Source organism: Strix aluco, chromosome 5, assembly GCF_031877795.1.
Source record: "Strix aluco isolate bStrAlu1 chromosome 5, bStrAlu1.hap1, whole genome shotgun sequence".
In the NCBI taxonomy this organism is placed as follows: domain Eukaryota; kingdom Metazoa; phylum Chordata; class Aves; order Strigiformes; family Strigidae; genus Strix; species Strix aluco.
Genome location: NC_133935.1, coordinates 7,665,218 through 7,692,755, shown reverse-complemented (window position 1 = coordinate 7,692,755; position 27,538 = coordinate 7,665,218). Strand labels below are relative to the sequence as shown.

Below are 27,538 nucleotides of genomic sequence, written 5' to 3'. Positions count from 1 at the left end.
TATTTCTTTCCTGAGCCCTCCTCCCTCATCTCCAGCCATGCCTCCCTGACTCTTTGTCCCCTCTGCTGGGGCTCTGGTAACTCCACATGCTCTTCCCACCCGTCCACCGACTCTGGCAGGCTGCAACCCAAGAGTGTTTGTGTTTGAAGAAAACACCCTGACTCCAAGCATAATGAAGTGGGGGATGACAAGAGGTGCAGGAAAATGGGGAGGCTTGGGACAGGACATCATGCTCCAGGCTTATCATCTCTTTTGGAAAAACTCTGGCCAGGCTGGTGGACTGAAGGACCTGGCAGGGGGAGATGCAGGATGTGGAACGAGGCACTAATGCGTCCTGGACTGAAACATGCCCCTTTCTTCACCCTCTCCTCTACTGAGCATGATGTGGAGTCACTCCATGATGTCCATACATAAACCCCTACTTTTATGCCACAGGGGCAGAGGCAGTGCCCTTGCAGGACTGAGGAAAGGTGAGGGGCTGTTCAGCAGTCATGGGCAATGGGTCCCACACTCCAGAGGTGGAAGGGACTGAACACGCTGCATATTACAGTAGTTGCCAGTGGTTATCAGCTGTAGCTGGGAGAGGAGGCTGAGTGCTGCAGGCAGGACAGATACATTTCTGTCTTCATCCTCCCCCAGCCAGCAGCCATAACATGCGGACTGTCATTAAAATGTCTGGTCTGTGACACTGAATAAAAGCCAATAACCAGTGTAAAAGGGAGGTTTATTGATGGAAAGGTATACATGATTATGATACAGATCTGGAGAGATGTGCCATGAAAGAAAACAAAGAATCAGACACTAGCTCAAACGATGTCACAGACTCCCACTGTGATTAGTAAAAGGGCCTGAAATGGCCTTTTTCAGGTCTTAATGACAGACGAAAATAGAATGCTTGACCACTTGTTCATTTATGATGGTTCTGCAGGGGAAAATCCAAAAGAAAACATCCTCAATGAGAACAAACCAAGAGCTTCAGGATTTAAAATATGGTTTCAGCATACAGGATAGTCCACCCCTTCTGTGCAAAACAGACAAAAGCTGGACCAAGGTCTGACAGCAAGCTCTGCCCATACCCCTCCGGAACTGCTCAGCAGATGACATCCAGCATAACTGCTGTGCTGAGCAGGACACACACCAAGACAGCATTGTACCTCTGACTAGACAACACACTGCCTCCATGATTCATGTCATCTTGAGTGTTTTCCTCAGATAACCTATCAACTGTCCAGGAAAGGGCTTCTGTAAGTCCATGTGAAGCACCTTGCCTGTGCCTGTGAAGCATAAGCTTCAGAGAGGAGGCTTTCAAGGATGGCTGTAGGTCAATTATTCCTTGCTAAGTGTCAGTGCTTTTGAGGAAACTCAAAGTATTTCCGAGTATCTCTGTTATTCTGCACTATGGCTTTCATCCTAGAGGCTGAGCTCTTCTCATGAACAACAACGTGGTCTCCACTTGGAGTCCACTGGGCATGTGTCATGGGCCAGGATCTGGCCACTGTCTCTGACTGCTCCCTGAGAAGCCTGGTGGAGACTGAAGACTCTGAGACTAGTTATTACTCTACTCACCCTGCCAATCCCTCTGCTCATGGTGCTTTATACTTCGATTTCTTACTTGCTTGGGTTTTTTTCTGGCTTTCACTTACCTTTTTTAATCATTGGTCCATTTCTGCAACAGCATCTTTGCAAGGTGACGTATACTGAGCAGCAGCATACTCTTCTGGAGAAGAAGGAAAGAAATGTTCCCATTAGCCTGGAAACTACTTCCTGTGCCTTTCCTGGAGGCGGATATACCCTATGCATGCTTAAACCAGAGATCCTTGAAATCTCCATCGTTCTGGCATGCGCATTTTTGTAACTTTCTAGTCATGTCCACTTGTCAACCTGGGCATGAAACCAAGCTCACTGAAGTGAAATGAATCTCTCCCCTGACACCAGATACAGATTCTGATAGAGCTCAGAGGAGTGTTGGTTCCAGGAGGGCTGGTTCTGGGTCTCCCTTAATGCACGCAGTGTTTCTGCTGCCCTTGTCCCTTGTCCAAACTTCATATTGGTTAAAATTAAAGACCTACCTGTTTCATAGTAATCATAGATCTGCACAGGAGCTGGCTTGGGGTGGGTCACTACAAAGTCCTGCTCAACTGAGAAAGTGATTTCTTTCCTTTTCTTCTGTGAGATCTGGGAATGGAGTGACAGGGATCACATAAGTCCTTTTATTTGTACAACACCATCTGGAGCAGACCAGGGCAGCAACTGATAGATTGTATATTCCAAACCCCACTGGTGACACACATACCGATGTGGGACACCCATTATCTGAAATATGTTTGGAGAGTCCAAAGTGAAACTGAAGTGAAGAGTTGTAGGTTTCTTATCCTGTTGTATTACCTGATTCTGTAATTACTACACATCCTATTGCCAGAGAGGGAAAAAATGTCCCAGAGCACTGAACTTAATTCTCCAGGACCTCCCAATGGAAAGGATGATAAAGTCTGGTATTCCAAACTGCCTTCCATTTCAGACATGAACATTATGTGCCACCAGGAAGGTGGGAATCAGTGCACATCACTGGGATATTGGCTTCTGTTGTTACTTCTGCAGGGCCCCAAGAAAACATACTTTTACTATGTAAATTCTGATCCAGGGATTAGATTACAGTTTAAATTTGGGAATGAACATAAGAGAGGGAATGGAAATCTTTCCAGAGGAGATCAGAGCAGTGTTTCATGTCCTGTTGGAAGGACTGAGGTTTATGAGAAGCCTACCGAGGTGACATACACACAAGGTAACCTCTTTCCTGGTGTTTATCTGGTATTGACTGAAAGAAGAGAGATTTTTGGTTAATTTCTATGTGCTTTTTTGATTAATTTATTTTTAGTTGCTGGTAGGGTAGGCATCAGTTTGAAGCTGTTTGGGAAGTTGGGATGTTACATGCAGTTTGAGGAGTAAGCAGCTTAGTGATTACAGGGGAAAACTGATGAGGAAAGGAACATGATAAATGCACTTTGTAGAGTGTATCCATGCTGTAGGTGCATCTGTTACATGTTGTTTGCATCCTTTGTGAAAATCAAATAGATGGTGATCAGAACTTACATTTTCCAGATAAAGGAGAACATGACTTTTCTTGTTTTCTACTTGCATCACTGTTTGACTGCCAATGAGCTTTAAAACAAGGGAATGGAGATAAATATATTTTTAAACCATTAAAAAACAAGTGCTACCTCAGGCCCTGCCACTGCATGGCTGTGGGATTCATTCTAGACAGGTACCAAGGGCTGGCAGCTGATTTTTAGAGTTCAAATGTTGCTGAATAGATGGAGAGGACTAAGCAAAACCTGCCACTTGACTTAGTGGGGGGTATGATCACTTCCCAAGTTCATGAGAGGCACTGCAGTTCATTTGGGGAATGCTGCCTGACTCGGGTGTTGTATAGTTTTCAGAATTAGTCTGGCAGATTTCCCACCCTTTGCCTACCTGGGCAGTGCCAGCTCCCAGTTGCAGCTGCCAGCTGGTCAGGCTCCATCTGGAATCCTTCCTAGTTTTTAATGTGGGAAGGTCTGTGTGCTCACAGCTCCCCACCCGGCATTCCCTCCACCCAGTGATGAAGATGGTGCAGCCATGCAAATACCTCGCAGCGTTTGTGGGTGAGTGATTCTTAACCAGGCCTCTGTTTTCATCATGACTAGTCTTCCCCTCTGTCCCTGGGGTGACCTGTTTAATCTTGCTCCTATAGTTTACCTTATCCAGGGAAGACTTCACAGGAACAAAGCCAGAGAGCATCTTCACATCAATAATGACCATGTTGGAGCTGCTGCGCTTCCCTGTGTAACTGAAACAGCAAAGGCCCCCGTCAAGTCTGGACCATGCCTGGGGAAGCAAACCTCAGCTCTCTGCTCCTGGTCTCATACAGTGCGGGAGGCTGGTGTGAATCACAGGCACTCGATGACTGGCTCGGATGGGAGACACTGGGGAGGCCCCCACTATGAAGGGGCCAAGTATGTGCTACCACCATCAGTTACTGTCATGAGGTCTTTTGGGATATTGTGTCTTACAGGCTGATAATCATCAACAGATTGATCAGCTCACGGTTCTTGACTTTATAAGCAGAACTAAATACACATAGCAATCTTCTCTGCATGTCTTGTCATCTGTTGTTGATGACACATTACCTGCTTATAAGGACAATATCAAATTTTGCTGGTTGATCCAGTGGGCAGGAAGCATTTGATGTCTGTACTGAGAGCGAAAATCCAAAGGCCCCCTCTGGAAGGTGAATGTTGTACCTCAGTGCTGTCTGGAAGAGGAAAAAACCCTTTTGTTCAAGCATGCCAAGGGTTTTCCTTTGCATTCCGAAAAACAAATGTCAGGTTTAGTGAAGTTTTCTGGAAAAGTTGCTCTTGGTTTTTTTGTGGAAGATCCTTGCTTACATCAGTGATGGACACATCAAACTTCTACTTTTTAACAATGAAGGTGCTTGTACCCAGAGTAGCCTCCCAGAGGGAAACCAACTGCTGATCAGAAAGGACTCTTTTTTTCCATGCTGTGACTCCACAGGAATCAGAATGTGGGATGGGGAAAAGAGTAATTAAATAGTTTAGGGAAATCAAATAGTTAGGAAAAATAAAGAGAAGTTGGACACAGAATCATCAAAACCACAGCTGTGTTGTACACAGAATGTGAGACACGATGAAGGGGAGAAAGGGGAGAGCAGACACTTACTTGCATAAGTACGCATCCACTGCCGTTCACTGTTAGGCTGTATTTCTCAGGGACCTCAGGAAGGGGAGTCTGTTGCAGCAGGAGCCTGTTCGTGTTGTTGACAATAAATACCTTCTGAAAAGGCTTTTTGGAAGCGATCTTGACTACATTTTGTGTAACAGAATTGTAGGTGGCCTCACCATAAGCAGCTAGGGCTTGAAGAGCAATGACTGTGTCCTGAAGGAAAAGAAAATAATAAAAGACAATTAGCTACACAGCATGAATGATGCAGAGGAGGTCAGAGTCATGGTTCCAGTATGAAGCACAGTCATTTAATTCTGACTAAAGAAACCCTGAATGTTTGTATAATTCCAAGGTTCCCATATATAAGGAACCATTTCATTCTGGCATCCATGTTTTAGAGTGGAAGAAATCTCTCTACTCATATGAAGGTCTCAGAACATAAAATGTGAGCACTAGAGCACAGTTCTCATAGTGGTGAAGTATGTGTTTTCTAGGGAACTTTAGAGCACTTCTTGGTGATATAACAGCTGGGACTTGGTGTTTTCTATGTTCATCCCTGACACAAATACCTGCATTTGTTGCTAGTCAAATTACTCTCATATGACTTTAACCTTTCCACAGTTAAGAAGAAGAGGAAAAAAGTATTTTGCTCTCTCTAAGAGAAAGGCTTGGTCTCTGTGTGTTTGAGACAGCAGATACAAAAGGGAAATAAGACTTGGTAGTCAAAGCCCCACTGGGACCCTGAACCAGTGCCCCAGTTCCTAGGACTGGCTGGGAAGTGGAAGGGAGTTTTAGCACCTGGGTGGAAGAGAAACCTCCATAGGGATTCTGTTGCCTGATGATCCACTGCACAATCCCTGAGGCCTTTGTGAGATCCTCTTGATTCCGACTGGGTTTGCAGAGCAATGCCAACAGCACGTAACTGGTGATCTCAACTTCAGCTGATGGGGCATGGTCAAGGAAGGAGGGGGATTTCTCTGATGGAGACCTCTCCACCTGCTCCCAGTGCTGTGAGCCATCTGAACAAAGAAAGAGAGTGTGAGGAGCAACCAAAACAGACTACAGGTGTCTGTGCTGCCTCAGAGACCTACTGTGTCCTGGCCTCTTTCCCACAAGTACTCTCTACAGAGCAACAGATGTGCTGTAAATTAACTCCATAGATTATTGATGGAGGTTGGTTCATGTGCCTATATTCTCAATATTGTCAAGGACAGACCACATGCCATCAGTAAAATCTGTTCCCTCTTCCCACTTCCCAAATTCCCCAAATGGCTGAAACTCACCAACTTCCTTTGCTGATTTCTGTAACTCTCTAAGGAATGATTCGCATTTTTCTGCCTTGCCAGCCAAGCAGAAAGCATAGGCCATGAGTGCCTGAGTGTAAACATCACTGATAATCTTCTCAGATGCAGTCTCCAGACAATAAAAGGCATTTCGCACTACAGGGTACTTAAAAAAAAAAAAAAAAAAAAAAGGTCTAATTCAGGACAGTAGTCTTCATCTGGCCAAACATTTTTTTTCTTTAAACCTGTCTTCATCCTGTCACTATCACAACAATGAGAATGGGACTTCGGTTTGTATAGTGACTTCAGGAGAGAGAATACAGAATTCTTTAAGGAGGGATTTCAGAGGAAACATCAGATATATCAAACAGCTTTTCAGTGTGTTCTTGAAGATGTCAGTCTATAAACAGAAAACTGTTTGGTTTCTCTCACAGCTAATTCCTTCTGCTTATCTCCATGATAGTAATTCATGGTGCACTTCTGTAGTCAAGAGTCTGTTTAAAAACCACACTGGTGGTTTAAGAGGTATAGAGATGGGCAACTTCTCTACCACAACTAGTGCAGATATAGAGCAGGATCACGTTCTCTGGGAGTTCTCTCTCTCTGTCTCTCTTTCTCTTTCTTTACTACCTAGAAAATTTGTAGCAGACACTGGAGCCAAGTCAACAGCTGGGGACCAACTCCAGCTGAATACCAGCAGCTAAAGGTCTCCTTACCGAGCTGGAGTGCTGAGCTTCTAGCATGGCAATGGTGATGTAAGCAGAAAGCGACAGCTCGTCATCTACTCCTCCCTGAAAAGGACACAGAGAGAAGAACAATCAGTGAATGCCACGAGTGAGAAGTCTTTAAATATGAAATGCCATATCCCAGATGGGGGATTGTGGCCAGTTCTGGAGGCAAAAGGCAGGAAAGCATAAACATAGCTCTTAAACAGCTCTCAAATCAAGAGAAGCCCATTGCTATCACCTCAATGAACATCACTCTCTTAAGCTTATAGTTCTGTAACCCTATCTCAGGTGCTCATAAGATGTAAAGTACAGTGTGGGGAAGCTGACTGAGCTGAAAATAGTCATTGTAAAGGTGCGGAGAGTTAGTAGCCCTCTGCAGAGGACAGGCATTTGGAGTATAGTTTTTGACAGTAATGGGAGATCATGTTCTTAATGAAAAGAGTGTAAATTTGACCAAGAAGTCATTCTCTACCACCTTCAAGGCATTGTTGAAGAGTGTCCCAACACTTCGGAAACAGCCATCTGGCTTCTGTTTGCTTGCCAGCCACATCAGGGTTTGAGCCTGGACATTGTCATCAATATAGATGAAGTGACTAGCTTGTGCAAATGATTTGTACACAAAGGCAGTGAGCCTGCGAGGGAAAGATGAAGCTGTGAGATGAGCATTGGAAGTAGGAACAGAAAAATTTGCCCCTCCCATTCATTCTATGCATAAGCATGAAGAATTACAGCCAACATGTTGGTGGTTTGCTTTCTCTTTGTGTGCTCCTCCAGGAGAGGATAGTTAAAGGGGTGGGACACAGGGAGGATGTTGAACATGCTCTGAGGCTGATCCTGGCTACAGAGCACTGCAGTGCATTGGGCTTCATGGGTGACAGCAGGAGTGTGAATCAAAAAGTCAGCTGGGTCCTTAGGGATCACCTTCTCTCTGCAAACGCTCCTGGCAGGGAGCAGAGAGCCATTTTTCTTAGTACTTACAGAGTCCCAGTCCTAGCCAGCTCTGTACATCTGATTTAGCTAGTAAAGATGTCTCTTATCTGCATCATGTAAGTTCAATGCAAATTCATCTCAGCCATTTCTGCTCCCAGTCACTCACCATGTATTCCCTTCTTTATCTCTGGTGCCAAAGATGCTGTAGGACCCGTCGGGATGTTTGTATGACAGCTGCTTCTGGTAACCTGCAGAAACATGGAAGAGGAAGTGTTCCCTAATTTGAAAACAAAACCCTATTCTGTTTGCTATCAGATTTGTCTGAAAACACAGTGGAAAAGAGTGGAAAGGCGATGTTTATCTACCAAGCATCAGGGGAGCTCTGAGGGAGCTTAGATGGAAGAATGGAACATCTTGTCCTGCAGAAACAGAGTCACAGAATAGGCAGAGCTGTATAACCTCTGTGCTCCAACTAAGCTAACAGGATTAGGATACATGTTGTACCTGGGTGGAAAAGTAGAAAGAGGCTAAAAGACAGAATCTCAAAGGAAACATGACAGTTGAGTCTCAGCAAAATAGGATAAGAAAAGAAAGAGAAAACAAAGATAACAAATGTCTTGATCAGGACAGACCCCTGGGTGACTGAGCTGTGCTACAGCAGCAGTGCTGTACTGCTAGCATAGACATAGTGCTGCTTCTGCTCACTGGGCCTCAATGGGAATTTCAGCACCCATTCTAAGGGAAACACAAAGCTCTCACCGCTCACTAAGTATCCGATGGCCTTGGATTTCACCTCCTCACTCAGCTGTTCTGTCTTGTTCAGATAGTCCAGGACATAGATGTTGGGTGCAAACAGGACCATGTTCTGCTCCCCACAGCCGAATGGCATCTGGAGGAGCTGGTGCACATTCTGCATGGCAGTGCCCATGATGTCGCCTGGGGAAGCAGAGATGCCAGGTGGAATTAGCACAACTCACAGTCACTGAAATAAAAAGTCATTTACATTCCGTAGGCAGAGTCATGGAAAGCCTGGCTGGGGTTGCAAGCCTTTCCAACAAGCATGAAGCTCTTACTGCCGAGTGATTTGTTCTGTTCTGCTTTGCAGTCAACAAAGAAATCCCTTCCCTGCCTCTCCTTACTTAGTCTAAATTGCCCACACCAGAAACACCACCTATTTTAGTGCCACTTCAAGCAGATACTTCTTATTAGAAATGAAAAGAACTTCTAGGAAACTTCTGTTCCCAGAGGAGGGAAGGGGAACAGCCCAGAGATGCTACAGTGAACCATGTATTGCAGAATTAACAACTAATGCTGAAAAGGGACATTGTTTATGCAGATGTATTGTGGACCACCTCTAAATTGTTATTTTTAGGAAAGATAGCACAGACACAGCAAGGCATTTCTGGAATGAGCTGAAATCACCAACATTACAAAGCAAAGATTTTATGACTAGTCATGTAACAAGTCCAGGTCCTTTTCAGGAAAAGACTGAACATATTCCGCTAGCATCTCTGATTTGCAGGTGAGTGAGTGGAAAGAAGTCATACTGGCACGAGTCTGGCTGAGGTCATAACTCAGAACTGTGTTACTTCAGAGCAAAACATTCAAATGCAATAAATTTAAACAAAAACTTGAAGAAGGATGTAATCAATATTTAAACTTCATTTCTCTGAAGTAGAGAAGAGCATTGCTGGGCAAGATCAGAATCAGTGTCTTTGCTCAAAAGTTTCCCACACATGGAGTAGAAACTCACATTTTCAATCCTGAAAAAGCTTTCATGTTACAGTTTTACATTTTGCTTCTTTTTATGTTTTATTAATTATATATTTACCAACAACAGAAAAGGAAGCTCTGGCTGATCTTTCCACCACATTTGTAGGTACATCTAGAGCAACCTCTTGAATAGACACATCATCTGTGGAGAAAAATATTAAGTGTTTTGTGGTCATTTGTATAGGAATATCGGTTACAGCAGTGAAATGCTCCTGGTAGAAAATGCACAGTGCAAAATTGCCCACCGGAGAGCACTAGGCAGGAACTCACAGCTGTCACCAAGAACATCAAGAGAGAAGGGGGCACAGCAAAATCAAACTTGTGAAAAACAGACCAAATGGTGCAGTAACCGTCATTGCTCAGCAGAAATCAGTTGAAGAGGGTAAGGTTGGTGCTCACATGCAGTAGTGTCTGTGAATCCTGGGGATTTCTTCAGTGAGACAGTGGGGAGAGCTGGTTGGTGGGGGTCAAGGCTGCTTTTGTGCCTCTTTTAGGCAGAGTTTCCAGGAAACCTTGGAAAGTCTTTGCTGTCAGCACCGAGATGGTGTGGAAGGGAATGTTACAATCCCTCTCCCATTCCCACTAGAAGTGGAAAGCTGCAAGCTACAGTTATCATACAGATGACAAAAAGGTCATCTCCATTTGATAGCTTCATAGCAGTCTTCCTTCAGCCACTGAGCACTGCTGACTGCAGCCTGAGTGATGTGCACAAGATCACAGAGACTGACCTGTAACACTCACACTAGCTGTCATTTGGGCAACTCCCCAGAAAAGGGGAGGGACAGCGTCAATGAGCACTGCAGGAAAGAGTTCAAACTCCAACCTTCCTTCCAGTTCCTCTCAGGGCAACAATATATAAGAGCCTTACCTTTTGTACAGATTAGGGAGTTTTGGGTCTTTTCCCTTCTGATGCCTTCAGGCTGCGTGGTGATGGGAAGAAGAGACACATGTGGTGGATGAGAACAAAGCATGCAGAAGAAATGCAGTGACAGAAGAGCCACCACACCACCCCATCCTCCTGCATCATAAGACAGCTGGGTTGAAGCAACAGTTTACAGGTTCACACTTGATGCGGCTGCTACTAAAAGGGAGTTCCCATCAGATGGAGTCACTCATTTCCAGTTTCTCCTCTACATGAGGGAGATGTGCACTTACCAACACCCACTGATCCTCATGGAAGAGGACATCAGATGGGAGTGGACTTGGTCTTAGATTGAACAGCCAGACCCTGTCCCAGCCAGATGAAGGTGGAGCCAAACCAGGAGTTCTTTAGGGAACCTGAAAAACTTTTACTTGCTTTTGGTACTTTTGCTGTGTTTTACTTTCCTCATGAAAGGGAGTACAGGGCAAATAGTAAGAGTTTTCAGCAGTACCTCAACCAACAGTATTCTCATCTGGGTGTCCCTGTAGTCAATACTTATGTTCCTAGGTGCTTTGTCTCCACAAGCTTCATCATCCTTGGTCTCTGCAGTAATGCTGAATACTACATTACCTTAAACAGTAGCAGAAAGGGAGAAAAAAAATGAACCTCTATCTTGCAGAATGATGGCTAAAATAAGAAAATTCATCTGATAATGAATATCTACAGATATTTAATGCAACATAATGAATCATCAGTCTCTCTAGGTGAGAAATATGGGAAGAGAACTGATCTCTGAAAATGGGAATGATAAACACACTGCAGTTGTGGAGGAGCACTTTAGCCCAGACGGCTGGAAAGACCAGTGGTAGACCAAGTTCTCCAGGTTGGAAGAAGATTAGGTTTTTCAGGTGAGGTATAAATTCATTAATATCAATCTCAGGACAGAAAACCAGGTAGATTCAAAGGCACTTACCAATTTCTTTGGGGAAAATATTCCAGGCATAGGTCTTTCTTTGTTTGGCACATACACATCCACCATCCTCTGGAGAGATGAGTTTGGCTTGATAATCAAGGGAATCTGACAGCAAAACATTAATCTGAGAACAGAAAGAGGAGTGTGATGGGATGAAGATTTTGTACCATAGGCAAATGGTACTTTATTGTTAGAGGGGGTGACAAAGTCTCTGCTTATGCCCACTGTAGAGCAGATTTAAGGCCTGGGATGATGGTGTTAGATGAATCATCAGACATAATCTTAACATTTTGCTTCTCATTACATTCTCCATTGAGATGCTAAAAATCCTATGCATATATCAGATTCCTGATCAGGATCCCGAGTTATGTTCAGCTGATCTGGTGCTAATGACTTGCAAAAGAAATCACTGATTAGTGTTTGTTTTTCTGTTGTTGTAGGAATACTTGAAAAACAAGATTAAGAGATGAAAGCCTCAACAATAGAGACTTTTCTCCTAGGATGTTTAAAACCCTAGGGTTTTTTGTATTGTTAGGTCAAACTGTTAACAGAGTTTGGAAAAAAAAAATCCTAAATTTTGTCTTGATTTTTTCTCCTTTGGTGGTGATTGCCTTGTGAGACTGGAGAGCTGATTTTCAGTATTCAAATCAAGCTGAAGGAATCTAGACTCTACACCTGCCTCTTTTTTCAGGATTCCTAGATACAACAAAAGAAACAAGAAACAAAACAGAAGATCCCTGTTTTTCTTTGTTCAGGTATCCTTTAAATCCTGTGTAAGCTCCCTCCATGCAGAGGTGCAGTGCACCTGTGGTCTGAAACTGTTTTGCCTGGAAAGTACTGAATATTGAGAGTACAGCCCTCCAGTGCCTGGGAGCAATAGAGCCTTTAGCTGGACAGATACTCTATAGGGCAAGTATTGGACTTTTGTGCTCCCTGTTTTGGTACTTTTCGGAACTTTTACCCCAGAGAAGAAGAGTTTGTCTGCTCTCCTGTTGTTGCTCTTCCCACTTTCTTCTGTTTGGCAAGCACAAGCCCTTCACTTCTTCACACTTTCACATACATCCCTAAAGAAAAGACCCCCCACTAAAACCATTGATGGATTGTATGAATGTGGACGGTGAATGATGCTCTGCAAAGCACTTGTTTCCTTCCTGTATGGATCTCGAGACAATTGCTTACACACCCATCCAAGCCACAGTTCACACAGATCTCCCTCTGCTTTGTAGTGGTTTAGGAGGAAAAATCAGGTCAGGAAAATCTATGATCAGATAGACTGAGCAGTACATCAATCAAGGGACAGATCCTGTCATCTACACCAATCGTTTTGCTACAGCTTCTTTGGGATGGGTTAAGGTCTAAGAATGTGAGCAGAAGTATACACCTTAATGCAGTAGTCAAGGTAGTTGAAGACATTGGCTCTAAGCAGGAAATCTTCTCCTCGGATGATGGAGTATGGCAAGGTCAAGTCCACAAAGAAAGGTTGGAAGGCTGTCAAAGTGGTAGGCACAGACATACCAAATCCAACCGACTCTTCCACACAGAAGGCACTGGCCTTCCATTCGGTGATGGTGTCAGGGATGGTGTAGGAGATGCTGGCTTTTCCAGTAGAGCTGATGGGAATGGATAAAGCATGAGTTTAGAAGAGGTAAGTTTCATTGCATCTCAGCAGAAGCAACAGGTTTTGAAAAACAACATAACCCCTATTCTACCCGCAGAACTCCCACATCCAAGTCCCCCTGGAACTTATCACCCAAATCTTCTGAGAAAAGCCCATTTGAAAGTTCTTCTGCCCATCATTTCCCTGAGTTTGGAAAGAAAACTCAGAGTTCTTGTTTGGCAGACCTATATTTTAATTAGACGTGTCCCTCTCCTTAAGAAGAGAATATGACTTATGGTACACACATAGTGGGAAAAGTTGTCTATGAGGACAGGGTAATTTTATCATGGAAAAGAGGAGGGCAGGCAGGCAGGTGATGATTGAAAAAGCTAGGTCTTCCAGACCAAAAAACAAGAAGAGGTGACAACTCCTTGCCACCTTGCAGGACATCAGGGGAAAGATTTACTAACTCTTAAAAGCAAGGAAAAGAGAGGGAAGAAGTACTCACTTAATTAGGACTATATCCCAAATCCAAGTTTCAGGGAAGAATTCCCGAATAGTCTCAAGGATGAGTCTCTTCCCACGTTCCTCTCTAGCAACTTCAGCTGGTAAGACATAATGGGAATTTAGTCAAACCTAGTTCATGTAATGAAGACTCCCAGAAAGGACAGTTTTTATTATGCATGGGTCAGCATGAAGGTTGATTAGTGTTTACCCATTTCTTTCTAACTGAGACGATTGGTAGTGCTGCAAAAATATTGTCACTAATGTGTCTCTGAGTTAGGTATAACCTGGTTTCACAGAGAAAGAAAACATTACTTGAAATGCTTTGGTCTCCTGATATGAGCACGAGACCTAGGGCTAGAACTCAGGTCGCTTGGCTCTTAGATGTGTTTGCTGTTCACACTGTTGCACCGTCTTTTCAAACAAGCTCTGGTCAGAAAGGAATCACGTGCTATGGTGTTAGATTTGTGTGACACTCTACAGATTGCCAACACTTCCCAGCATGAAACTGGACATGAATCAGAAAGGTAGACCTGAAAAGATTTTTTGGGCCTTGGCTATTATCTTAAGCCATCTCATTCTGTGCCAGACCAATATTCAGCATCAATACCAATGTGATTCATGACTACTGTCCATATCCATGTCACATGAATACCACTTCATTTAAGGAGAAAAATAAAATCTCTTTCTTGTCCCCTATATTACCTGATGATTTGACACGGTTTGTAGAAGCCATGAATCCTGGATTCAAGAAATATGCTGGAGGTCTCACAGTCTCACTAGTACACACAACTGGTTGCCGAACCTTTGAGTTGGTAAAAAATTTCATGCCCATATCCTGTAAAAACACATTTTGTTGTGGGCCATAACCATACTGTAGCTGAGGTCTATTCCATTCCTCTCTGTTTCCCATTACTGCCTTTCTACCACAGAGATGTTCAAAGACATTGTGACAGACTTGTGCAGAGACTTGTAGGAGCTTTGTGCATGCTGGAAAATCACATGCATGATTTTTACTAATAGTGTCATTTGCAGAAATATCTAAACCTACATAAGTGGAAACTCAGTTCAACAGATTTAAGTAATATACAGGACATTTACCCTCAGGAACTGATATACATCTGGGCCTAGTCCAGACGTTACAGGTGTGTAATACAAGCCTTTGTGAAAGATGTTTTCAGATGAGACACAGGGGTCTTGGGGGTCATCTTCTAGATTAAGCCCATCGAAGATGTAGCCTTGAAAGTCTTGCAGGGGATGCAGGCGGTATATCTGTGAGGGGGAAGGAAACACAAAACCCGTGCTTGTGGAAAGATCAATTCTGATTGTAGTGTCATGTGCTGCAGATTGCCAGAGCTGAGATGTTGGCCTGTTTGAGACAGTGCTCTGTTTCCTGGATTGAAAACTGGCTGAACGGCTGGAGCCAGAGGGTGGTGATCAGTGGCACAAAGTCGAGTTGGAGGCCAGTAACTAGTGATGTACCCCAGGGGTCAATACTGGCTCCAATCCTGTTCATAATGATCTGGATGATGGAGCAGAGTGTGCCCTCAGCAAGTTTGCTGATGACATCAAATCCCACATGAAAGAGGACTTCCAGCTGCCAAGAAACAAAAGCTGTGCATTGCCTATTACAGATGGTTTATGACCAGCACATGCAAAAAGCAGTAGAAGTCTAACACAGTCTAACAATCTCAAGTGGAGATTTTAATGGAGGAAAAGGAGGTGGAAGCAGTGGAAGGAGACAACGCGCTTGTTTGGGCAGCTTACCATTTCTGCAGACAGCTCGGGCTCGGACTTCAGGAGCAGCACGCTCTGATCCACTGCCCTCACAGCACAGAAGGAGTTGGCAGCAGCTTCAACGTCTAAACTGATATTGGAAGCTGAGCGCATCCGCTTTTCAGAGAATTGCAACTGGACCTGGAATTCATCAAACAGATGTTGGTATGGCTAATCCCTACTGCTCTGGGCTGCTCTGGATGTGTGCATGATTGGAGGACAAGAAGGAGAGCAGAAGGCTCTTCTGTTAAAGCACAGGTAGATGCCTGGAGAGGGATGCCTAGGCTCTGCTGCCTCTGTTGACCAGGCCTTTGCTATAATGGGGACTTACGTAATAATCACACTTAAGACTCCTGTGTTAGCTTAAATGAAGCTTACCTCAAGTGACTTAAAGTGTGGTTCTGTTGCTGCTATTATTGAATCAAATCTTATTATGATACAGACCACATGTAATAAGCTTTAGAGTGAACAAATCATATTTTTACTAGGTCCATGGCCCACCTTAGCAATGGGTTTTGAATCTCTTCAGAGCAAAATTTATTTCACATTTGTGTTAGATAAGAGGGAAAATATAGGAGTGGAGCACCACATCAGGTGACTGGAAACTGTTTGTTTAATCTCATTTGTTTAGTTTTCTCTTAATGTTTCATGTTTTTTAACTGAATATTAGAAAAATCTTAATGGTGAAACCTGATTTCAAAATGACAAAAAAAAATGTACTAGGGGAAAGAACATATAAGGAAAACTTAAACCCCAGATTGCTACTTTTGCTTTCTTTTCTATATGTATTTATTTCTAGTAATCCCAAATTACTTTTTTCAACAAAAAAGTGTAAAAAATCAGATTAAATAGCAAAGTGGGGTAAGGCTAAAGTGTGTTCGCTATGCTAAACAACAGCCTATAGTTTAAACTAAACGAGTCTAAACTCCAGTCTAAACTAAACAGGACTCTAGTATAGTTCAATAGAGGCAGGAACCATCTGGGAGTAGTGTGGGTTTCCTGAAAAGTAGTTTTTAATGTTAAGATTTACCTTTTGACAATAAGGCCAGGAGGTGGTGGTAGAGGAGAGAGATAAGGCCAAAGAGAAAAAAGGAGAATGAAGAGAGTAATGTTGAGAGAAGCGGAAGGAAGCAAGAAATAAAACTGGAAATCTGTTGTGAATGTGTGCACAAAGAATTTGCATTTTTCTGACCACAGGTAAGACTTGCTGCATGTTAGTGCCTCTCACCTTGTTTTTGAAACACTTCTCAACTGGAAATCGGACACTGTCTGCCACCAGCTCCTTGGCAGGGTGTAAGGTATATACCAGCAACTGAAGGGAGGGAGCCATTTTCTCATTGACCACAAGTGGGATAGTGAAAGTGCCATTTTGGTCTGTTAGAAAAGAGAAGGGGAACAGTAAAGAGAGAAGCACAAAGATCTGCTGTAGTAGTAGCCATCCTCCACTGGCATATAGCTGTACCAGTCAGTGGATCAGTCTGTACTTAGATGATAAACTGAAAAATCCTGCATTTGCCAAGAGGTAACATGCCTGGGTTTAGATCCAGATACTCTCAGATTTTTTGTGGGTTTGAACATGTGCCCAGATTCGGATAGCCCCCTAAGCCATACAATCTGCATGCCCTACATTATCCTTTGGGAAGATCTTTACAGGACACTACTTCTTGACTCATATCAAATGAACTAGTTGCTGGACTAAATCTGACCTATAGTGAAGTTAGTGGCAGTGCTAACATCATGCACACATGCATGGATGGAGAGAGATACAGCCCTCCCAATATCTGCTCTATTCATCCAGGAAGTCTTGCCTTGGTCCTCAGTTCAACCATCCCTCTTTTTTTTTTAATGCAGAAACATGGATTGGCAACTTAACTTACCAGCTTGGATATTAACTTTCATTTCCCCTGTGAGGACAATCTTGCCTTTTGCCATGCCCTGTGCAGAGAAGAGCGATACATTTATGGGTTGGTAGATGTTGGAGGGAGAAAGCGGCAATCAAGTTCAATGTACATCAGCAGGACAATCAAGGTATGTACATTGAGGTGGCTTCAAATGCTTGAACATCAGCCTGAGGGCATGCTGGATGCTGCCACTGCTGCTGCTACTGCTGGGGACCTTCTCTGGTCAGGAAGCAGACGGATAAGGAAGGGAAGGGGGAAGCAGAGAATGCCATAAAGAGTTTCTTGGAGGGAAGAAACAAGAACCCTGGCTTGAGACATTATGAAGGTCGTTCCTTACTATGAAATAGAGTAACATGGCCAGAAATGGGGGTCATTTTTTCTGAGCGGGTAATTTTGCCAAACCACCTCAGTGCTGTTTCTGTCCTTGGGTTGCTGGCCATTTTGCTGGCTGGTAATCCAAAAGTTGGAAGAACACTCACTGCCGTAATTGCTGTGGATGAACTGCTAGATAGCTGCCTGGTCAAGCCCTTTCAGCAAACCATGCAACAACCCCACACTCACCACATAGTAGAAATCCATGGTGTTGATCTTGTATCCTTCTGTGTTCAAGACATAGTGCACAGTGATCATCTTCTTCTGCCCACAGCTCAGATCTTTCCACAGAGGCTCAATCCTCACAAAACTGCTAGTCCAGGAGTAGAAGCGCTGGATGGAGAAAGATGCATCGGGGTAGGAAGGCTCTATCCAACCATCAGAGTGGCACTGGTCACTGGTTTTATAAGTTGCCTGATCAGGAGAAGGAGTGGGGAAGAAAAGGAAAACAAACATATGTCACTAGGGAAATTGTTATCTCATACTGATATCAGAATGATTAGTTCACACAATGCATATATTTAAGAATTGCATCTGAAACCAAACTGGTAAGGAAAAAGCAGAATAGTGGTCTTGCAGTCTTGCAGCAAACCATTGCATTGCAACAAATCAGGTGTTTTCCTCACTTCTTTTATAGTAATTTTTGAGAGCTCTAGAACATGAAATAAACCAGAGGAAGCACATTTTTATTACTAGAATTTAAAACTCATTCCATCTTTTTTGGGTTCAGTTTGAAAGAAGCCATCTCTCTCTCTCTCTCTCTCTGTGTCTCTATTCAGCCTTGTTTTGTACTCACTTTCAAACTGATCTCAGGATCAAACATTTCAGACGTGTCAATGCTAAACTGTGCAATGCCATTATCATCAGTGGTGAAGTTGTCTGTGTTCTTGTTGTTGACAAATAGATGAACAACCTCACTGGAAATAGGAGAGTTGTCTTTGTCTACCAGCTTGATCTGTAGAAGACAATGTGAAACGTTCAGCATGTTATCTTTTTGTACCTAGATACTAATGTTTTGTACACCTTTGCTCTCCACGCAGCAGAATTGTTTTTTCTTCTCCCTTCAAAGCACTACTTCAGAACTGAAATGTCTCTTTTCGCTTTCTGGCGGTTATCTGAGCTATTTTACGAGGTTTGGAGGAGGAGCTTCCTCAGCATCTGCTACATCACTGATAATGTCCTTTTGTGGAGCAAGAACTGCTTATGTCTCATCTTTTTCCCGGTAAGTCCCTTCTGACTACACATTTCCAGTTTAAAGATACACTTCCTTTCCCCCATTTTTTCCTTTCTTAGTCTTGAGAGTCTGCTAGTGATACTTTCAGTGTCTGAAGGTGTTTTCTCCAGATCTCGGTTTGAACACTTTTCTGATTCTGACCCCACTCTCTATGCTGTTTATGTCTTAAAGAAACAAATAAAAAGTAACAGACACCATTAGGTAAATTCTAGGTTGCTAGAACTGAGCATTCACTTTGAGTTTCTTTCAGAAGAAAGATGGCAGAGGTAACAATATACTAAATACAAGCTTAAGACATTGACTATCCTCACTGTCCAGAAACAGCTGGGGAGAAATGACCTCTGAAACAAAAATAACAATTTTGTTAGAGAACTAAGTACAATTTAGATAACAATTTTAGAGAACTAAAAGTATTCATGTGGATGTTGACTTCAGTGGGACTGACTGCAACAGAAGTGAAGGCATACAACATATGGCCAGCAACAGATGTTTCATAGCACTGGGAAGGACTGTGAATGGCATGTGATGGCACCAGGACAGGGACTGGGATCTGCTGCATTTTGAGGAAGTATGAGTATCAGTGGCTTCCAGACAATAGTTCCCCTGACATAACCCTCAAGGGTTGCTTTTTTTCGCAAAAGCAAAACGGCTGCCTGAAGCCATGGTCAGCAGCTTTGTCTCTGAGATGTGACATCCCAGCCTCCTACCACATGTCTTTCAGCATGTTCAACCTCTAGCGTGTGTGATAATTGTGTGTGTTTGAGGAATTCACTGTGGCACATCACCCCAGGGAGCCTGTTGACTCCCACCCTCCAGTAAGACATGGTAAGGTGCACAGCAACCTGAAGAACAGAGCAGCAGCAGGGACCAAGCGAGAAAGCTATATAGACATCTTCCAGAGTGGAAAAAAATCCTTGAAAGACAATCTCTTTTCTCTTTTCAGTGTTACTAGTAAGATGTCCCCTTATTCTTTCCTCACTGAAAAAAGCTGAACTGAAGGAAAGAGGGATTTACCCCTACCCTTTAAACTGCTGACGGAGTTATGTGGAATTTGTCATGAAACATAAAATAATGAAAAAACTTGTCAAAACAGAAACTGCTGTTATTTCCTTAATTTTTTTCTTAAATTCCTTTCACTCTTTCTTCCCTCATCCCCCAGTGGTTTTATTCATCTCTTACTGGCATATGATGGTCAATTCTGAAGGGAGAGACAGTGATCTATATTGAGCTTAAAATGTAAGTTAAAATGTAACTTTGTTGATTCAAAGTATTTCTGGCAGAATCAAATTCAGAATAAAGTAATACTCTTCAGTATTCACAACTAGCAATAGGGCACTGTATGTAAAGACAGAAGCTCGGGGAGAACACCCTCCGCCCCAAACAGTCCCCCAATGTTCCCATCACTGTTGTCATGTGATGGCCTGTCAGTCATCTTCAGTACAAGCCCTCTATGCCCTTGCTTACCTGTCCAAAGTAAGGAATTCCTCTTCTGTAGTGGCGATCCATGTTCTCAAACTGTATGCTGCTCATCACCCGAGTTATGGAAATAAACTGAGTAGCTGTAAGTTGCAGGCCTGTAAGACATGTCCAGAGTAAAGAGAAGATATACTTTGTCTTGCATATAGCTTCATCAGAGTTAGCGTATGCCTGGAGATGGTCACTGTGCTTATAAAAATGGATCTTCTTCTTCAGGAAGACACCCTTGTACTCAGCAGGCAGAGGCTGAATATCCCCTACTCTCCTTTTTGACCACACCACTGTTGCTGGTTTTGACTGTCTTGAAAAGATTACCTGTTCCCTTCTCTGTGACAATGGCTTTCACATCAAGATTCTTCATGTAACCAATGCGATTTAGCTCAAAGATGTTGGAGCTGAAAACCTGGGAGAGGCAGCCCTCTGCCTCCAGCTGGAAAGGGAAGAAAACAAATCCTGTTACCAATGATTGCATCTTTCAAAGGATGCTGGCAGTACATGGGACCCTTCTTTTGTGAGTGAAATCTTTTCCCACTATTTTTAACATGATTTATACAGGACTGATGGAGACATCATTGTCTACACTTTTCAGATGAAAAATTGAGTCATGAAAAAGCTACATGTCAGTCCTTCTTCAGGCCTGTAGGAAACCAAGAAGAGAATTGAGATGCCCTGAGTTTCTAGCTGGTGTTTTAAGCAAATAAATGAGTGAAGTGAACCATCAAAAAGGGAAAGAAAATTGTGATGAGCAAAGGGAGAGAAGCAAGAACACAATAGAGAGGACAAGCACAAAGATTAATAATAATAATGTATCATACGTCTTTGGTAAATGATTGACAAACTGGGCTTTTCTTGCACCTCCCATAGGAATCAAAATCCCTGCACACGCTGAGATGGACTTTCCCTTCAACAGGCTGGCCATAGGTGTACCTAGGGGAAGAGGAAATAGGTCCATGAGCTGAGGATTGCAAAATTGACTTAAGATAACATGTGCAGGAATAGACCCAGAACGAGCAGTGAGCTGAGAAGTCAGAGAATGGAATAGTTTCACAGGCTTTTTCCTAACTCTCCTGCTGTTACAAGAAGATAATACAACTCAGAAGTTGAAATATTAATGAGTTCTTTTTCACCCCTAAACCCATGAACCAAAACCACACCTTAAACATAAAAATAAATACCTCTATAAGCATGATGGACAGACATGGCTACCGACCAAATTATGACTGTTGTCTCCACTCTTCAGCTTACTGGAGTTCTAGACTCACTGAAATCAAAGCAAAACTCCTCATATCTGCAAGGACATCAGGATTTCCACCCTGAATTCTAAATTACAAGATCTTGGTGTTAGAGTAAGCAAGGTCTTTCTGAAGACTAAGCTTGGAAGAAGAGTTAAAGACAGCTGGAACCCTAAGACTCCTGCTGGAATTTAACGGTGCTCTGGTGTATTTAGGTCTCCTTCTGAAGTGGGTTATTGGGAGTGGACACATCCTACTTTAGCAGGGGACCTCTTAAAAGATTTATTCAACCCACTGTACACCAGCTGGAAGAGAATACTCATACAATAAAATGAGATGAGCACACAAGCAAATGAAATCTCCAACCAAGTCAACCCTGACCAACATCTTCTGAGGTCCTATTTATTTTGATCTCTTCTCTAAGCCCTGTCTCTTTCCCCAGTCCTTGGGCCGTTCTTGCTCTTCAGTGTATTTCTTAACCACTCTGGTCCTGGTACTTACACTCCACAGACTTTCACTGTGAACTCTGAATCCAGGACTGTAAGTCTTTCTGGTGCTGTGACTGTGACATCAAACTTTGGCAACACTAGGACAAAGAATTAAAAGAAAAAAACATCAACACTGTCACATTGTAAACTTGCAGGCCCTCCTGAGATGAAAGAGAAAATCAGGATATATCATCAGTCACAGATGGAATGGGATCTCAGAACTGGGGTGCCAAAATGATCGAGAAGTGGCCTGACCTGCAAAGGCCCACTAAATTATTTCTACAAATCTTTGAGGAGAAATCAGGACTTCTGAGGTGAATCCTGTGATGTCTAGATGCCTTGCAGAGCTTTGGTCAAGAAAGTTTGTGGATGTGGCTGGGAGAATGTTAGTTTGTCAGAGTGAACTTTGCAATCAACTTATTGATTTGTTATGCAGATTTTCCTGGCTGAATCTGTGCAAAATAGTTAATTTATCTTCTTTGGCTTTTGAATGTTCTTTTTTTTTTTTTTTTCCCTCTCCAGTTCTTAATTTCAACTAATTTAAGTTGCATTTTAGTTTTAGCAGTTGAAAGGATTGATTAATAGGGGCTCATCTCTAATAATGTTTTCTACTCTGAATAAAAACAATGGGTGACATTTACCGTATTCATCCACAAGGAATGAGTGATAGCTTTTGTCTCCTGACTTCTTTGCTACAATAATTTTGTAGTTCCCCAGAATAGGCTCTTCAGTTAGTGGGAATTCAATTTGGATAATGTTCATCTCTGATGTCACATTTTGCCACTGAAAGATCCTGTTGCCCCGTGGATCCTGAAGAAAAAAAGAATATGGACTCACAGTTTGTTTGCCTTGGAAATCTTTTGCTACTAGCACACAAACCAGAAACAAAGAAGAAAATAGGGCAAGTTGCTTTAACTCATTGGGGAAGTTGCTTAATGCATGTGCATTGAGGTAAATTATGCCTTTGTACTCTGATTACTAATGTTGCCAGATTCTCATCTGTTGATCTCGGATTTAGGCATGCTCTGCCAGCCTGGGTATTAGTCTCAACCATCAGGGGAAGTCACATGGTACTGCTCTTCCCTGCTCTTTAGTATATGTTACTCTAGCTTTGTGTCAAGAGGGGAGAGAAAGAAAATCTCTGTGCTTTCCCTCAGCCAAGCTTATCCCACACAAATCTTGGCCTTTAGCAACTCCAGCTTTTTTTTTTCAGCTGCCAGAAGAAGGGAGGAAGCATTTCTTCTGCATTCACTGGGGTGTAATTTGCCTCTCAGTATATGTTATGCTCGTTAGACTAAACAAAACTCATTCACACCATTTCCTTGAACTTTTTAAAGCACTGACTGCAGGAAAACGCATGTAGAGCTCAAAATAGGTATGTTTCACCGCAAAAAAAATAAAGTTACCTGACTTCACAGTATAATATGAAAACTTGCAAGAATGTTGTCTAGACATGGACTGCAATTGCTATTTTAAAAATCACCACAAAATGCCATGGAAGTGTTAACATAGCTAGAAATTGTATCCACAGCCTGTATTTGTTCGTAGTTTTCAGCAGCACTTGAGTTGTGAAAAGATATACCCCAAAATAAGTCGAGCAAACTGGAGGAGGTGGAGTGGAGTCAAAGGCAGGCATAAGAACAGTACAACTTTTAACTGTTGAAATGAATATAAGTATGCTTTCCATGTTAGTAAGGCTCAAACAGCATCCTGGGATTTTATGAAGTTTCTGTTAATTTCTGCCAGTGTATTCAGGAGTAAGATCTGGCTGTGTATAGACACATGCAAACCAATGAAAGCACATGTGCCCTAGTTTTTATTTTTAGATGCATAATACAGTACAAAGAGAAAAAAATCTTACCTGAATTGCAATCAAGGGGTACTGAAAGAGGAAAAAACAAAGTGGGAGAAGAGATTAGGTGGCTGAACAAACACTAATTATCTTTCCCCAGGACTGTGAGAAATGTATAACCAATAATCAGTGTAATAACAGTAATCAGAGATCTTCATCTCTTATTTTAATCAGTTTAACAGCAATTTTACTATAACAAGAAGATTACATAAAGGGAAGAAATGAAAGGAAAATGTTGGGGCAGTTTCTCATCACACTGTATTTAGTGCAACCCCAGAGCAGCTGAGTAAGTAGAGTTATAAAGGTGTGTGTAAACCATGATGGGGGCTTCATGGATCTTATATCCTCCCTCTGCTCTTTCGGTAACACTATGCTGTCTTCTGCATTATAACCACATGAGAGGAGGCCAGTAAAGACTCTCCCATTTCTTGACACATGTATTATGAGTAAGAAGACAGCTTGCTGGTGATGGAAAAGAGTACCTCTGATGAGATAAACAATTGTGGTAACAACTTTCATTCTCATTTCCCCATTTCTAAAATGGGCAAAGTGCCAGGTGGATGATTTATCAATTTTGGCAAGCAACAATTCCTCAATAGTAATAGCATGAGACTGAAGTGGGGGCTTTCTGGTTAGAGCTAAAATAAAGTCTGCAGCCACAAAGTGGAGGGTCTTTTGAGCCTCTTTCCCAGCAATAGCAGAAGGTGGTGTGTCAGGAATCCAACACGCTTGCACTCTTCGCTGTGACTCTAATGGATTATAGCATGTGCTTAGGAAATCATGTTAACTCTTTGGCATTTAGTCTCTGCAATATCTCACTTTATCCACAGCAGCTATTTTTTTAAAATTTGAGAAGAGGTTATCTCCCAGAAACTTTAAATACAGGGGGATATTACTGGTCACTCACCATCTCCTGAACAGGTTTAAAATTGAAATCCAGGGCAACAACACGAAACATCACTGGAAAGACAAGGAACAGGACATTAGTATTAAGTAGTTTATTTGGCTGAGTGTGATGTTTTGCATTCCTTAGTACTCCCAGTTTCACTGGATCTTCTAAAAGTCCCACTTGCACAGGATGCAGGTGGTAAAATGCATCTGAAGGTAAAAGAATCCTACAGAGACTTTGCCGAGGGGACTTTTCCCCAGCACCAAGTTCTCACACTCTCATGAAAGCTTGCTTAACCTCAGAGAAAGGGGATGACCAAGTGACTAAGAACTGCCATGCGAGTCAGGCAGTCTCAAGTGGCCATCTGCACGATGTAGGCAAATTTGTTCCTCTTCATTTCCCCATCTCTAAAGCAGGGTTTGTTGCTTTGAACATATGAAAGTTCCAAATATTACTGAACTAGGTGAAGTGTCAGTTTTTCCTGATTCAGTGTAATTCTTCTTAGTCAGTTTGTTCTCAACTTGTACAGGTTTTTGCCTTTCTTTCTTTCCTTTTTTTTTTTTTTTTTTTTTTTACAAGAGAAAAACTGAAAGGAGAATGATGAATTACAGCACAAGGAAAAACACAAAAATGTTTTTCAAAAATATCCCTATAAAGCATTACCTTGTCATCATTTAATTTAGTTTACTTCTTTCCCCACCTCAAAACCAAGCCATTTGACAAACCATCAAACCATGTTTGGTGGACACCATAGTGGCAACAATTTCTGATTGGTAAGCTTTCCTTCATGCTATGCATCTATGTAGATAGAACTCATTCCTAATTAAAGGAGAGCTGACCCAATCTAATGGCTATATTATTTGGCTAACCTCTGGAAAGAAGTATTCTCGTAGTGTGTCCTGCAGTGTTCTAGCTGTGTGCTAGAAGCCTTAGAGCCTAGAAATGAATTAAGGAATGGATCTAGATAAAGGATTCTTTGCATAGCTGGAGCTCTGTTTGATGGCCAGGTGAGAAGTAGGGGAATAATGTAAGTGCAGGAAAAACAACAACATGAAAATATAAAGTCCAAAACCATCAGAACCCAGAAGGTAAATAGCATGATTTTGTCTTTAAAAACTCATAATTAATTTTAAAATAATGGATTTTACTCTTGGTTTTTAGACCAGCACCACAGACAGAAGACTGTGGGAGCATTGTTTTATACTAGGAACCTAAGTAGTGATCTGTTCACATCTTTCCACTACCTTGACCTGGCACCAGTAATGAAACAGCAGCAGTAAAAGTTCCCCTCTTTTGTCATCTGGGAGGAAGGGACAAAGAAAATAATAGAGACCATGGGATTACAGTCTCCTGCCATCCTGAAGATGACTTTGAGCTCCACAGCAAATACTTGTAATGGTTAAACAGAAACTCTGAAAAACTGCAGCTCAGTCTGAAAAATGCCTGGCAGAGAAATTCTACCTGAAGAAGCTGCTTCCTAAGGGATATGTTATAAACTAAACAGATATTCACCACTCTGTCCTGGTTTGTAGATGGGTTTGTCTGTCTGCACAAAGACGATGCTCTCTGTTTTCCAGATCATCACGGACCGCCGCTCTTCTAGGCTGACTGTGGTGCCCTTGGCAGAGAAGGAAATGAAAGCCAGTGGGGCAGAACTGACAGGAGGAATCTGTGAGGAAACAGAAAAACAAACAGAGTTTGCTAGTCTTGAAGTAAGTTGCCCCAGAACCTGGTAAACCTGTGGCTTGGGCTCCTACAAAGAGACACCCATCTCACTTCCACCATCTTCATCACCTTCCATCACCTTTCTTAGACCTTTCTTATTTCTTATGTCTGTTAAAAATTCTTCCTTCTCTGTTACTATATATTTCTCTCCTCTGCTTCCTTTTTCATTCAACAAGTCTTATTTCTTCTGTTGCTTGTTTCTCTCCTGTGCTCCCTGCTCTAATTTTCTTGTCCCTTTTTACATTTATTTTCCACTGGGACATGAATTAAAATTAATTTACCGTGAAGTTGAAGCACTGTAGACCATTGCTTGCTGTCATGGTTTTCTCAAAAATAGTGGTGTTAACAGCACCATGTTCTAGGATGACTCTGACAGATATTGTCTCGTTGAGGTTAAGGAACTGCAGGCAAATCTGACCTGGAGAGTCAGTTTGGAGGACAGCAGGCACCATCAGGACATACTGCCTGTGAGATCCAAACATCAAAGTGATCACATCACAGAGAAAGTAGAAAAGAGAAACAGTCTAAAGAGGACGAAATCAATACCCGCCGACTAGTTTAAATTAAATATAGGATACTCTGCCAGTGCCCTGCAACTCCTGCCCTGCAACTCCCAACTACCCCAGCCCTGGGTTCCCCACACAGCTCTGCCAGTGCCCCCAACTCTTGCCCTTTTGCCCTTTCTCTGAGTCCTGGACCCACCTGTTTTAGCAAAGCACACTGCTGTTCCTACTGCTATTGTCTTTTCTGAACATAGATGTCAACTTCTAGGGAAGTTCTGTGATAGGCAGAAGGTCTGCTTCATATTAAATGAGAACCATTCACATTCCAGTTTAACTTAGCTCTCCAGATATAAAAGATGAGTCATGGGAGTATTTAATATTTAAAGTAAAATTAATGGCACTAATTAGCACTGTATTTAAAGCCTTATCATTAATACTACTAGTAAAAATATGGTAGTTCTTACAGCTCAGGTTCCTTTGCAGCTGTTACATGCAGGAGAAGAATAGCCAAAAGGAACTTCAGCCACATTTTTCTCACTGGGAGACAGAAGAAAGAGATCATCTCTATTCCCAAGAAACAATTCATTGCCTACTAGTTTAACAGCTCTGCAACATTCCTCACCAAGCACTCCAGAGGAAAGGAGTCAGTCCTTCAACTCCTCCCTGGCTCTTTCCTTAGATGTTAGTGCCTTTATAATTGCAGCAAGGGGTGGAGATCCTA

The 27,538-nt window shown here is 42.5% G+C and overlaps 1 protein-coding gene across 1 annotated transcript; it reads right to left on the bottom strand.

The window, feature by feature from the left end:
* Window positions 1–706: 706 nt before the first annotated feature.
* Window positions 707–27,473, bottom strand: LOC141923970 (ovostatin-like). Its single transcript, XM_074825745.1, has 36 exons — window positions 27,282–27,473; window positions 26,596–26,779; window positions 26,102–26,258; window positions 24,608–24,660; window positions 23,710–23,730; window positions 22,490–22,658; window positions 21,862–21,946; window positions 20,944–21,055; window positions 20,444–20,558; window positions 20,117–20,226; window positions 18,215–18,373; window positions 17,608–17,832; window positions 17,023–17,080; window positions 16,374–16,519; window positions 15,137–15,286; window positions 14,471–14,641; window positions 14,075–14,207; window positions 13,374–13,470; window positions 12,650–12,878; window positions 11,269–11,392; window positions 10,807–10,925; window positions 10,302–10,353; window positions 9,492–9,575; window positions 8,420–8,596; window positions 7,827–7,908; window positions 7,206–7,362; window positions 6,719–6,793; window positions 6,003–6,168; window positions 5,518–5,738; window positions 4,717–4,932; window positions 4,167–4,291; window positions 3,736–3,826; window positions 3,091–3,159; window positions 2,070–2,175; window positions 1,644–1,717; window positions 707–922 (listed from the first exon to the last, which is right to left on the bottom strand). The coding sequence occupies exons 1-35, from the start codon at window positions 27,401–27,403 to the stop codon at window positions 1,653–1,655; spliced, it is 4,425 nt and encodes a 1,474-aa protein (XP_074681846.1). The 5' UTR covers window positions 27,404–27,473; the 3' UTR covers window positions 707–922; window positions 1,644–1,652.
* Window positions 27,474–27,538: the final 65 nt, after the last annotated feature.

Excerpts from the sequence above, each read along its gene's own strand:
- LOC141923970 (XM_074825745.1), bottom strand. The coding sequence starts at position 27,403 with ATGAATTGTTTCTTGGGAATAGAGATGATCTCTTTCTTCTGTCTCCCA. Across the intron at positions 17,833-18,214 it reads ATCCTGAGATCAGTTTGAAA|GCAACTTATAAAACCAGTGA; the intron begins GTGAGTACAAAA and ends TCTCCTGATCAG. Across the intron at positions 9,576-10,301 it reads CTCCCTAATCTGTACAAAAG|ATGATGTGTCTATTCAAGAG; the intron begins GTAAGGCTCTTA and ends TTTTCTCCACAG.